Genomic DNA, 14,432 nt, shown 5'->3' on the forward strand with positions numbered 1-14,432 from the left:
TATTTTGCTACCACAAGGGAGAGTTGGCATATTTGGCATTTGATTTTTAAAAGATAAGAAGGACCCATGATCGTCGGCTTCAGATCACGAGGCTGATTTGAGGGGGGCGGCTGACTGACTGATGTTTTCTCAAAGGCAAAATGGCGTGAATGGGCACGTACGGGGCCGAGCGAGGCGAAGAGAGCACACTGACAAACTTACACCAGAGCCACGAGATGGGGGAAATATCGCTGCGCGCCTACGCCGTGCGGTACGGCAGCATCCAGAAGGAGTGTACACACACACACACACACACACACACACACGCGCGCTGTGCTGCCTGCCTGCCTCGAAAAGGAGGAGGCAGTCGCTTCAATCACTTTAAGTGCTGACTTGTGTACAACATTTTTTTATGTAATATTCTGTAGGTAACGGCGGGCGAGCGGGGGGCTGAGAAGAAAGAAGAATGAAAGAGCCCTCACCTCGGACTAGAAGGAGAAGGCGAAACCATGAACGGGGCCGTGTACATTTCGTTTTTCCAAGGGCAACTGGAGTCCGTGCTGGAGCAAGTGGTGCAACTCGCCGTGCAGGAAATCAGCAAGACGGTGGGCTCGAGTCTCAACTCGCTGCTGCTGGAGACCGCCGCCAAGGAGCAGGAGAACCAGCGGCTCTCCGTCAAGCTGCAGTCCCGGGAAGGGGAGCGTAAGGCCGGCGGCGGGACGGACGGACACGCCGCCGCCGACGCCAGGGACAGGTCCCCGGCCACGGTGCTCTCCGCCAGGGCGGGCGACGGCGGCAGCGCCAGAACAAAGCCCGATCACCACTCACACACCCCCGGCCACGGCCACGGCCACGGCCACGGCCACGGCACAGACACGCGCAGGCTGGAGCAGAAAGGACGGGTCGTGGGTAAGGGGCGCTATACGCGCACGACACGCACACACACAGACACAGACAGACGGACACACTTCTAGTGTCTGCAACAAACAGGCTCCAGTCAGTGTAACACGCGTTTCATTACGTAATTCTGTGAAAGCAGCAGGCCCACAGTCCTTACGTTACGCACACACATGTGAAATCCTTAACTCCGACTCTCCGAGAGAGAGTCTGAGCAGATGGAACCCAAAAAGGAGCCTTGTGTGGGTCCATGTGGTTTCCATTTTCAGTTTCCACACTGTCCGGAGTTACATGAACGTTCAGGATTTGCACAGTGCAAGTGTGCGTTTCTGTGCAGGCAGGCAGGCAGTCAGGCAGCCAGCCAGGGCGCACAGGGGCCTATAGATAGGGAAACACTACACACTGACATGTATGTTGCAAGACTAGAGAGAGAGAGAGCGAGGGGGGAAACACAGCAGGACAAAGAAGCGACAGTCACAAAGACACATATGAAAATGTGGGCACAGTAGTGACACTGTGACACTGTAATACACTGCAACACGCCCCCCTGGCGTTCCAGTGGAGACTGGAGACCAACTTTTAATTGGTTTTAATTGGCAGTTGGTGACATTTTCTGGTGTGGGCGCTTCTTGGGACAACAAAGAAGTGTTGGACCGAAGTGAAATCTCTTTGGAGTGTCCCGTGTAGGCTAAAGACGAGGGTTTCTAAAACACTAGAAGAAAGCATATCCCTGTCTGACAAACGACAGAGAAACAAAGTGACATGTAGCTTCTTCTTTTTTTTTAAGAGTAAAGAGAGGGCCCCCTACTAGCCCCCCACCTTGTATATTACGATATGAGGCCTCTATGACTGCATGACTAGATAAAGTTGGAATGTGATACTCCGTGATTTTCACTGAGTGTTATATGCCGAGACACTTCATCTGTGTATGCTTTTGTTTTCATTCCTGTTTGCCTAATCAGAGACTCAATTCAGACCTGAGGATGTAGTTTGGGGGGGGTCCTTGAAATAAGAGAACAGTTTGAGAACTGCTGTGCTAGTGTGATCAGCGTGTCTGGTTCGTGACGGATGTTGAGATATATATCACGCAAAGATAGAAGCCAGATTCGAACCACGACACAGCCATCCCCCGGGGCCGACAGTATTCCGCCACACGCCCCCCTAGCTAGCCTATAGCCGGGATGCCACAGTGAGCCTGCTGTTTTGTCCTGTGTTGACCTGCTGCCGTGTCTTGTCATACTCAACGGGCGGTGCATCAGTGATAGACAGATGGATAGATGGGGAAGCATGGATGGATGGATGGATGGATGGGCGGACAGACAGACAGACAGACAGACAGACAGACAGACAGACAGACAGACAGACAGACAGACAGGCGGATGAAGAGATGGTCACTGAACAAGAAGACATGAATGATATATGATCAAACTGTGACGATAAATGCTCCTGTATAGTTCTGACAGGTTAAAGTTGTGTTCTCTTTATCTGTCTATTTGAAGGACTATATATACTTATAATTTACTACATTTATAGTATGACAAGACATAATGTTACGTGTTAATCTGACCGTGTCCGTCTATTAAGTTGAGTTGTCACAAGGAAAGCGTATTGTTTCCACATTCACTCTCTGTTCCCCTATGTGGTTAACCCATTCTGACCTGAGATCAGATTCTAAAAATGTCTATTACATCCTGACAGTTCCATTATTAACCCATTCTGACCTGAGATCAGATTCTAAAAATGTCTATTACATCCTGACAGTTTCATTATTAAATTCTCTTGATATGGCGTGCGAACATGCGCATGCCTGTGAGTGCACACACACACACACACACACACACACACATATACCGGCGTATGGCGTGCCAAATGTGAACGCCCACAATCGCGCACACACACACGCACACACTGTGGGCATGAGACGTGGTACTGTCTGGTGATATTGTTTTTCTTGCTCAACTCTCTCTCTCGATTGGCAGAGGCAGACGGAAGCCTGTGGCATCCGACGCTGTAAGCCACAGCCTCTGGTGGGTAGTGGGCGCGGCGTCACTCACAGACAGACAGACAGACAGACAGACAGACAGACAGACAGACAGACAGACAGGTGTTTTGTTTGTTTTCTTTCCTTCTCTTTTTTTATCAGACACAGCAGGATGTCGCCTCTTTTCTCCTCTGCCAGAGGGCAGCTGAGCTGTCATTTTACGACCTTTTGTTCAAGGAATAAATTGTCTTTTAGACGTTTCGGGGCACACACACGCGCACACACACACACACACACGCACACGCGCACGCACGCACAAAAGGTTAATGTGCAGGGGCAAACTGTCTTCGGCCGTTTTCTGTAACCAACAGACATTGTCAATTATTTTGTCCTTTGTGATTTTGTTGTGTTGTGTTCTTGGCTGCGTTGAGCTGTGGCACAACCTTTCCACACGGCTACTCCCTTTTGAACAGTTTAATTGAAGTTGCAGGAGTGTCCATGTGATGTACCAGTACTCATAAATGTGGCCCAGTTCACATAATCGGGGCAGCCTCCAGTTTGAATCAATAGTAGATCTTAATCAATGTGAATCCATAGAGATCAGATTATATATATTAATTACTATACTATAGTATTTTTTTAATCAACAGATCATAGTAGATTTGAATCAATAGAGATCACAGTAGATTTGAATCAATCCACAGTTTTAATCATTAGAGAAGACGGTAGATCTACTTAGTTAGTACCCATAGTATTTTAATCAGTGGAGATCATGGTGTGTATATATGGAGTAATTATTCATTTTGAATCAAAGGAAATCCTTGTAGATTACATAGTCATAGACGTATGAATCGATAAAGATCATAGTACATTTGAATCAACAGTTTGTTCATCTGCAGAGCCAAAACGGAAAGAAAGAGGAGATTGTTTAACAATCTATCAATCTATAGCCCGGGCCAGGCGGCTGGCATAGCTGTCTGGGCACCTTGGCTGGTAATCCAGTCTGGCAGCGTGCCGCGGGTTCGACTCCCGATCCCGACGGCCTTTACTGCATGTCACCCCCCCCCCCATATCTCTCTCCATTTCCTGTCAGCCTACTTTCATCTATCCCTCTATCAATAAAATGGAAAAAAAGGCGAAAGCCAAAAACAATATCTTAAAAAAAAAAAGAAAGGGGGGGAGAAATTCCGCCTTAAGAGATTATTACACAATTAGTAATTGGGGAGCTTCAGATGACATAATGATGTCCTTCTTAAGCACATGGATGACACTCTTCTTAAACAGATATTTGAGTGAGGGACACAATAGAACCTTCTGCCATCTTTTAAATCCAACTTGAAAGCCGTTTTGTACTGGCAGCCTGGCTTCCATACAGAATTATGTGTTTCTACTTTAAAAGGCCATCCTTTAAAGGGAAACTTCACCCTTTTTGCAAAAAATAAATAAAATGTTAATGATGTTTTAGATAGATTTAGAACACTTTCCTGTGGTTCTTCATGTGTGTAATGTGTGGTTTTAGATATATCAGATATTAGCAGTGAGCTAAAGACCTCCAGGAAAGTGTTCTAAATCTTCTAAATGTCATTAACATATATTTTTGGCAAAAAGGGTGAAGTGACAGTTACAGCAGTCACCTACTCTTGAGTCTTGTCCCCATGAAAATGTTTGATCTTCACCAAAAGCTCATAAAAGCTGCAAATCATTAAAAATAAATGAATCCATCAGTACGAATCCGACAACAGATTTGTATTAAATTCTTACCACCGAACTGAATACGTCAGCGACTCATTCTGTCTCCAAAACAAAAAGCTATTCTAAGCCTGGGCAGATTTACTGGGCATATGTTTCTGACGGTAATGTCCCATGGTATTGGTTCAAATCCCTCCCAGTTTAAACCCCCTCTAAATAAACAAAACTTAAAACACGGAGGGCTTCTTTTAATGATTTGTCCAAACTCAAGGGGATTCGTGACACTTCCACCTCCCATGCACTCCCCCCCTCCCCCCCCCCCCCCCCCCCCCCCCCCCGGCGGCGCCACAACATGTCATCTGCATCTTAACGCTAGGATAGACACGGATTTATGTTTCAACATGGATCTGAGCTCGCCACAACTCGACCCCTGACCTTAACATGCTGGGGCTCCTGACCTAAATGTCTGTGTGTTTATGGTGGCATTGTGTGTGTTTGAGAGAGAGAGAGAGGGTTTGTGTTCGGCCTTGGAGTGTATTGTGTGTGTGGGTGTGTGTGTGTGTGTACTGTGAACATGTGTGTGTGTGTGTGGGCCATATCAAAGGCGGAACACTCGTTTTCCTATAATGGAGGCTAGCCTCGCTAACCTCTGAGTGTTAATGCCTTCGAGGGACGCGCTGCCCGCACGTACCCCCAGTATTGTTCAGTTGGCGTATATCGTCTTTGTCGGGTGGGAACCTTTATGTCCAAAAGTGTTACTTTTCAGGATTCAAATGTATGAAAGCTGATCTGCAGGCTCTCAACGCGTCGCTTCGCGCCACACTTTGAGCTTGCCGATCTGCTACTTTTGATACTTTTTGTGTGACGCCGTAGTAACTAGCCACATCGACACGTTGTGAGCAGGGCTTAAAGTACTCAGTCCTGGGGACGGATTTCAGTCCCGAGGGACATTTAATGAGATCAGTGGAGATTTGCAAAAAATCATTTTCATAGTCTTGGGATTTCTTTTGCTTTAAACCCTGTGTGAGCTTGTAGACTGGCCATTTTAACTATTCAAAAATGTTTAGCAAAATAGTAAAAAAAAAAGGCAAAGAAGTTTAGGGATAAGGAATTTAGCGCTGACGTAAATTATTATTATTATTTTTACATCTTATTTTTGTCCATGCTAAATCCCTAAACTTCTTTGCCTTTTTTTCCCCCACTATTTTGAAAAAAAAAACATTTTTGACTAGTTCAACTAGTCAACACATTGTGAGCTTGTAGTTTGGCTATGTCAAAAAAAATAAAAAAGGCAAGGAAGTTTAGGGATAAGGGGTTTAGCTTGGACGATAATAGGGAGGTTTCTGCCCGACAGCGAGGATAATATATATATACAGTAACATGGACGTGTGGCTTTGTCTTTACTAGAAATGTTTATATACATCTAATTATCATGGCACGTCCTGTTTAACTGATACGGTTCAGATGGTCAGGGTCGGTGTCTGAACAGTGTGGTGCTGACCCTAAACTCCATGCTGGACCACGGAGGATGGATCTTCACTCTGTAGCTGTTCTTGGTTTAACCCATTTTGGGGGGGGGGCAACCCCTTTTGGTGTTTTAACCCATTCTGACCGGGCACCCATTTTGATGTTGGCATCATGTTATGCTTTAGCTATTGAAAAATAGCAGATCTACAAGCTCATATCGCGCCACCGAGTGGCGCGATACGAGCTTGTAGGTCTGCTATTTTTGGAAAAAAATCGAAGAACGACTGACATTTTTAGAGGTCAGGTCAGAATGGGTTAATCAGACCAGTGTGTGTCCAGTGGAAAACTCGTATGAATCTGATCTCAGGTCAGAATGGGTTAAAGCATTAAAGCGTTATGCTTCAGATATAGAAAAATATCAGATCTGCTACGAGCTTGTAGGTCTGCTATTTTTGAAAAATCGTGAAAATGTGACTCAAATATATATATAGTCTTTCAGAGCCAACGTTTTTAACTCAAATCTTTGCTTCTGGGGGTGGTCCCTGGAACAACATATTTTCAGATGGGGGTCGGTGGCCAATTACATATAATGTTTGGGTTTCTTGACATGAAATATTGAGCACCACTGATGCATAAACATGGGGTATAGAGGGTATGCGAGGGTATAGAGGGTATGCTTAAAGTGAATGGCACATCGAGTGGCAAAGCACCATGCAAAGTGAGTTTAACATTGTTTAATGTTGTTTAATGCAATCAGATAGGACCTTTCTGTTTGGATGCATTGGTTGTCAAGGCCAGAAAGTAGTTTTTTTTGCCAGTCAGTATAACTTGCATAACTTGCATAACTTCCGGGTTTGATGATGATGTCACACGCATACCCTCTATTTCAGAAAACGGTCAGAATTTAGAAGACATTTCTTTTAATCTCGACGTCTGGCCTAAATGGGTTAAAGTGCCCTGTGTTTTGTTTACATAACGAAACAATAAAAATGTTCTACCCATCATTTCCCTCTATAGTCCAGTGGTTCCCAAAGTGGGGTCCGGGGACCCCCAGGGGTACCTGAGGGAGTTCCAGGGGGTACCTAGCTCAACTTCGAGATATAGGAACCAAATTGACCTTTATGGGTCTGTAACTCAGAGTTAAATCAACAGTGATAGTGACCAGAGATAGACATGCCATTAAATGGGGGGTCCGTAGACTAAAGCATGTCAAACTGGGGGGTCCTTGAAATTAATATGTCTCGGAATGACTGCTAGAGCCGTAAAATCTTCTCTTATGGGGGTCACTGGCATATGTTTTCAAATGGGGGTCCGCAGGCCTAATAAATGTCAATTTAGGGGTCCTTGACATGGAAAAGTTTGGGAACCCCTGCTATAGTCCATACCAGGGGAAGGCAACAGGCAGCCCGCGGGCCAAAACTGGCCCCCCAGAAATAATATCTGGCCTGTCAGATCATTTGGAGAATACTTTGTTATGCAATATCAGAGCGACAGTCTCACATATCTAGGCTATTATGTCAAAATAAAGAACCTAATAGGCCCGGACGGGCACCTAGGGCTCCATTTTCCTCACCGCTAAACCCCTTATGCCTAAACTTCTTTGCCTTCATTTTTGAATAGTTCAACTAGCCAATCTACATTGACACGTTGTGAGCTTGTAAGACTGGCCATTTTAACTATTAAAAAATGTTGTGCAAAATAGTATAAAAAATAAGGCAAAGAAGTTTAGGGATAAGGGGTTTTAACCTGACGCTGCCAGGTCCAAGAAGCTTGCTACACAAAATTGTTTCACAGCTTATTGGGATCTGGGATCTCGGAAGCAAATTCGATGACGGGGCTGTTCCTTTTTTTTCAAGATACTTCGTAGATGATTGGATGGGACCGTCTGTCTATCACCGTGTGGGCGTGCAAACACAACCAATCATATTGACGTGTCTATATAGCTTCACATCCGGTTTCGCACATATCCCGCCCTTAGCTCACGCTGATTGGTTCGGTACGGAACGGATTGGTGTTAGCTCAACTCCCTGAGAGATTCCAGATGGATGCTGTGTTGGGGAACATGATTACCCAATACCGCCCCCATCTGGCAAAGTCAGGTTAAAGGGGTTTAGCGGTGACGAAAATGGAGCCCCTAGGCTGCCAAGCCAGCCCGACGGCCCCTTGCCACGTGTCACTCCCCATTTCCTGTCTGACTACTGTTTCCTATCAATAAAGGCATACAAAGCTTAGAGTATATATTAATAGAGTTCTCCTCCCATCCACTTGCATTCACTTGTTCAAAAGCGCATGAGGCGATTTCACTCCTCCTTCCGGGTAGGAACAGAGTGCATTCTGGGATGGATTGGGCCAAATCGGCCGTTGACTATCATTGCACGCGTTCACGTATGAAACGGCGTTCACGCGTCATCATGAACGTGCGCAATGATAGTCAACAGACCAGCTGCTTGTAAGATGGGGTACCATTATCAACCAATATAAGGCAACCATTTCCAAATGTCATTATACTTTACGTAGCATGGGACGTGTCAAACTAGGGGGTTTTCATGATTCTGAATCCATTGCAAGCATTAGTTTTGCAAAAGAAAAAAACCCACTCCTTTGCCTAAAAATGCCCATAGCCGTCATCACAAATGTGATGAGGTCAGCACATTTGGACACATTAGGGCAAGTGGCTATGGCCGAATTTAGCCCAAGGAGTATTTCCATGCAAAAATAATGCTTGGCATGGATTCAGCATCATGAAAACCGTCACATGCTACTTGAAGGATAATGACATTTTGGGAATTTTGCCTTATATTGGTTGTTAATGGTACCCCCAACTTTCTGCAGGTTTCCCAAGGGAGTTGGGTTGGAACAAATGCATATGCTATAGTAGACACCTTTATGAACACATCTGTGAAGAAAGCTAGTGGTAAGAACTTCTTTTGCAGATTTGCCACACATTTAGCAAATTCTCTCTAACTATAATATATTTTTGGGGCTTTTCTATCTTAAAACTATAATATATACTCTTATACCGATACTGATACCACTATACAGTATTTTCTCAAGCCACTTGAAGCCATTTGTCATTTGTGTTGTTTTTTTTTTGTCTGTTTTGTCCAGAGTTCAGACAGAGGTCTTCCGGGGGCTGTGTGGAGCCCTTGAGCCAGGCATGTCTCTGTCACGAGGGGGGGGGGGGGGGGTGCATTGCGTGTCTGTCTGCTGTCCTTGCTCCAAGTGTGTAGAGAAGATGTGTGCACGCATGCGAAAGAGGACAGTTGCGTGTGAAAGGATGTGAGTGTACAGAGGGACATGCACATGCGCACTCTTGCTCGGCAAGTCTGCGTGTGTGTGTGTGTGTTGTGTACAGTATGTGCATTATCACCTTCAATCTGTCTTCCCTATTTATTTTTGTTGGCATGATAATAGTGTCATCATAATTACAGAGCAGATCATCTTGACATCATCACCTGACACCACAACCAAAGATTTATTTCCAGGTATATAAATTCCGCCAGCGTTGCGTATTATTAATCAGTATAATCTGGAAGAACAGGACATTGTTGTTATGGGGCATGCCATTATGCTATTATGTTACAAACATTTTATGTTGTGTAAATATGAAAAGTAAACGAATCCACCGCTCACCTGTTAAAACAACAAACAAACACTTTGACGTGATGTGCTGGAGCTGAACTACGTACATGGGGGTGAACAAAACAGAAAACGTGCCACCGCAGCATGCGTTGTCTGAAGAAGAAGAAGAAGGTCATGTGACCGAAAGCTTGCAATAAAATGTCGGGATGCTTTACTTGCGCTGCACAGTTATTGAGTCGAGTGAAGTCAAATTCTATTGTACGTAGCTCACGGCCACTGTCACAAAACATATGTTCCAATGGCTGTACACAAATACAATGAAACGGTAATAATGCAGTGTATACATACATACACATGTGTACAAATCGCACATGAAAACACAATTTAAAATGAAAGCAACGCACCTTGCTGTTTTCTTTCCTTTTTGTTCGCCCATATGGTGTAAATATCAAATGAACGTTCTACCCGTAAATAGTGCTCTGCGTGTTTGGTTACAAACATGGTCTATTGGCAAAACATTCCAAAAAAAGAGAGAGAATGAAGAAACTAGGCCTAGTGCTGCACAATTCTTGCTCGAATGTGAATCTCAATTTTCCTCCACAAGAATTGAGATCACGATCATATGTTGTCTTTTGTCTGTAGTTGCTGAGCATTACAATTTACAATTTAGGCATTTAGCAGACGCTCTTAATCCAGATCGACTTACATTAAGCAATAACAAAAGCATGGCATATATCACATCTATAAAAAGTAGTTATCATGAATCATGTATAAACTAAGAACGTAACAGTGTCTATGTAAACTATACATACTATACTATATTATATATTATGCATGTGTACTATAAAGTGCTATGACTACATGAAATGCAATTCTAATGCTATCTACGTAACAAGCTATGAGTCTGTTTAAAATACTATCTAAGTCTACATAAAGTGCTATCTAAGGGGCTTACTACATTAAAATCGCACCCGTGTGAAGTAAGTCCCCGGGGGGTCCCCGGGAAGATCCAGACCCCCAGGAACACGCACAGGGGGCCGGGTCGGTTCCGCGTCCGAAACGGTTGAGAAATGACAGTTACCGTGTGGGGGTCCCCAGGGGGTTCCTGTACTGTACTGTACTGTACTGTACTGTACTGTACTGTACTGTACTGTACTGTACTGTACTGTACTGTACTGTACTGTACTGTACTGTACTGTACTGTACTGTACTGTACTGTACTGTACTGTATGTATGTTAGGCTGCACAACAGTGACACTTGGTTTTGAAAACCAACCAAGTAATGCTATTTTCATGGAGACAACGGCTGTGGCTTTGTGGCTGATGACCTCTCTTAACAGTTTCCGTGCTTTGAATGGATTACTCCAGGTTAATGTCGCTGCCATATCGGACATACGCGACTTTTGTTTTATGTGTTTAATCCGCCGCAATGTAAAAAATAAATAGAAATTCCTTCTTCGCCGCGGAGAAAGAGAGTAGATGCATCTGTTTGGATGATGAAACCGGAAATCGTCACATGCTGTGGGCTGCTAGGGCTTCTGGGAAATTGAGGCCAATACAAACGAATGGGGTTCAACGCCTCATGGAGGAGGCTCCTGTGCTGCGTCTTCCGGGTGTACCAAGATGGCGGGTGGTCCGGCCGTTCATAACAAACGGGGGAAGCTTTTTTCGCTCGAGTTTCGCGGATTAAAAGCCCAAATAATTCAGCGTATGCTCTAAAGGTAATACAACAATCTCTGCAGTGAAGGGGGGTTGATTAAAAGTCTGGTAAATCGTTTTCCGCAGTCAAACTGTTAACCCATTCTGACCTGAGATCAGATTCACACGAGGTTTCCACTGGACACACACTGGTCTGATTAACCCATTCTGACCTGAGATCAGATTCTAAAAATGTCAGTCGTTCTTCGATTAAAAAAGAATTAGCAGACCTACAAGCTCGTGGCCACTCGGTGGCGCGATATGAGCTTGTAGATCTGCTATTTTTCAATTTCAGATGGGGGGGCGGAGGCATATCATATCATACTATAATTAACCGAATGTCTGTCCGTGTGTGTGTGTGTGTGTCTGTCAGAAACAGTGCCGTAACTCCTTACTGCCTGCACCAATCACAGGGCGTAACGAAGCCCTTTTTTCGATTTGACACATTAATGATTATTAATTAATGTATTAGTCAATTACAAACGCACCCGGGCGCAGTACCCTGCACGGCCACAAGGGGGGGGGGGGGGAATATCTCACAACGGGTAAGGACTAGTTGCATATAATTCTTGGGGTCCTTTACATGAAATATTGAGCACCACTGATACAGAAACATGAGGTTTTTCAGAAAACTGTCAGGATTTTGAAGACTTTATTTTCGACGTCGGGCCTAAAATGGGTTAAAGTCTCTCCCTTGTATCAAACAACATAGGAGTAGCTAAAATGAATTGGATAGCCGACTAGTGCTGCAGGATTATTGCTCAAATTTAAGAAATATAGGTGTCTGAATCTAGATCACAATCTCTTTTTTCTTTTGTAATTCATTTTGCAGCACCATCTAGGCTTACAAGCTCAATTTGCACCACGGTACTTTGGGAGCTCGGTGATTGGTCACTTTGTCTATTCGTCCTATGACAACAAAGCATATATAGGGCTCAAGTGGTTAAACTGAGACAACAACGGATAATCATCAGTGTAAGCTATGCTGCTGGCATGGATGTCTGCCATGTGAATGTAGAGTGAGAGGGTGGGTGTGTGTGTGTGTGTGTGTGTGTGTGTGTGTGTGTGCACGCGCATGTGTTTGTGGATAAGTCACCTATGTAATGGAGGTAACGCCATCTTGGTTCTTGGAGTGTGTAATCATTGTATACGTAGCTCATGGCGTGTTTTTTGGAGTGGGTGGGGGGTGTGTGTGAGATTCGGGGCAGGGCTGTCCTCTCTGTACATCAAGCTGTTACTAATGCACCCCAATGCTCTCTCTCTCTCTCTCCCTCTCTCTCACTCCTGAATTATGTACAGATGGCTGTATTGTATTTGTTTTTTTACCGCCGCACACAACACAACGCAAGGCCTCGGGGCTGCTCCAAGTGCAGGCCTGGCCTGTTTTAGTTTAAATCTGTTCTTTTATTTCATTTATTATTATTGTAAATTTGCTGTGGTTATGCAATTTGTTATTTTATACGTGATATTACCCCAAAAAAACACACACAAAAGAAACCAAACACTATCTGTGAGAATGCTTCCTGGAACACGTTTTAACATTTTGAACGTATTGCGTTTCTTTTGAGAATGAATGCCCTACTTGATAATAATAATATCTCAAACTTATATAGCGCTTTTCTGAGTACCCAAAGACGCTTTACATGGGGGGGGGGGGGGGGGGCTTTACAGAGGTAACGACAAATAAAAACAACTTTATTAGAAAAAAAGGGGAAAAACCCCCCACTAAAAGCTAAAGAACATTAAAAGATCATACTACAGCGTCACGCAAAAGTATAGGCAGCAGATCCACGAGCTCCAATAGTGTCACTTTGAGCTTGTCCATCTGCTACCTTTGCTTTTTAATCTTTGCACCGAGTGCCGCGCTATGAGCTGAGCTTGTAGATCTGCTATTTTTGTAGGTCTGCACTCTGCTATTTTTGAAAAATCGTGAAAATGTGGCGCAAATCTTTGGATATATATTCTTTCAGAGTGAACGTTTTTAACTCAGATCTTTGCTTCTGGGGGGGGTCCCTGGAACTACATATTTTCAGATGGGGGTCTGCGGCCAATTTCATATTATCTTTGGGGGTCCTCGATGTGAAAATGTTTGAGAACGACTGACATAGAAACACAAAGTGTCAGGATTTAGAAGACATTTTGTAGAACCGTTCTCGGGTCTAAATGGGTTAATAACAAAGCTTTCGCCACAGTCATGGAGTTCGGATATATAGGCCACAGTTTTGTGTGTGTGTGTGTGTGTGTGTGTGTGTGTGGGGGGGGGTTGACCTAACAGTAATGGTGATGATGAAGACATATAAATGCAGTGTTGTGGACCAGCCAGCCGTTGAGAGTCAAGACAATGTCACGTTTCCACCCGCATGCTTCCATCCTCTCTACACACACTGTGGCAGTCTGCCTCCATAATGTGTTCCTTTAGCTGACTTCCATCCTCTCTACACACACTGTGGCAGTCTGCCTCCATAATGTGTTCCTTTAGCTGTCGTCAGACGCAGTGGAGAGATGGAGAGCAGACCATTTGGAGGTCAGAGGTACTTCCTAACCACTGGTATACGCAGTGGTGATTTCGTCGACTAAAACTAAGATGAACAACGTTCGTCGACTACCTTTTTTCACCGAGTAAAACTAAGTGGAAACTAAATGAAAACTAAGCTATGATGAAACTAAGACTACATATATTGACAATTTCGTCAACAAATATAAACTAGACTAAAATGTTTGGGAAGGGACTAGTGGACGAGAGATCCAGTATAAGTCATTTTACACTTGGTTGCATGCTGAAAATAGCAGATCTACAAGCTCACAACGCGTCGCGCTGTGACATGTCCCGCTGGTACGCGCGGTGGGAATCCCAGGTTTTCTATAACCGAGGTCCGAGCGTCACCGTGATCAATGATATCATATGGTCAATGACAGTGATATAACAACATTATGTTGTGATATAATAATATAGCATTTATTCAATAAGCATTTAATGTTTGTGTTAGGACAACAATCTACAGTACTATAGCTGAATATCGGAGAGGCTAGCGTCCCTCAAAGCGTCAACATCGTTATCGGCAGTTACGTGTGTGGCCCAATTTGTTGCCACGTTTTCCGTCATTTATACATTTCCATCCTTATATTTTGGTTTGGTATT

The 14,432-nt window shown here is 44.2% G+C and overlaps 1 protein-coding gene across 1 annotated transcript in view; it reads left to right on the forward strand.

The window, feature by feature from the left end:
* Nucleotides 1–446: 446 nt before the first annotated feature.
* LOC310868701 (uncharacterized protein) overlaps nucleotides 447–14,432 on the forward strand; it is a gene marked incomplete at its 3' end in the record, with an annotated part of 54,649 nt that continues 40,663 nt past the window's right edge. The window contains exon 1 of the mRNA XM_083779158.1: nucleotides 447–888. Within this exon, the coding sequence (XP_083635284.1) occupies nucleotides 489–888 (400 nt within the window). The 5' untranslated portion in view covers nucleotides 447–488. The remainder of the gene's footprint in view (nucleotides 889–14,432) is intronic.

The sequence above is a fragment of the Protomyctophum parallelum genome, assembly GCF_964188405.1.
Source record: "Protomyctophum parallelum genome assembly, chromosome: 13".
In the NCBI taxonomy this organism is placed as follows: Eukaryota; Metazoa; Chordata; class Actinopteri; order Myctophiformes; family Myctophidae; genus Protomyctophum; species Protomyctophum parallelum.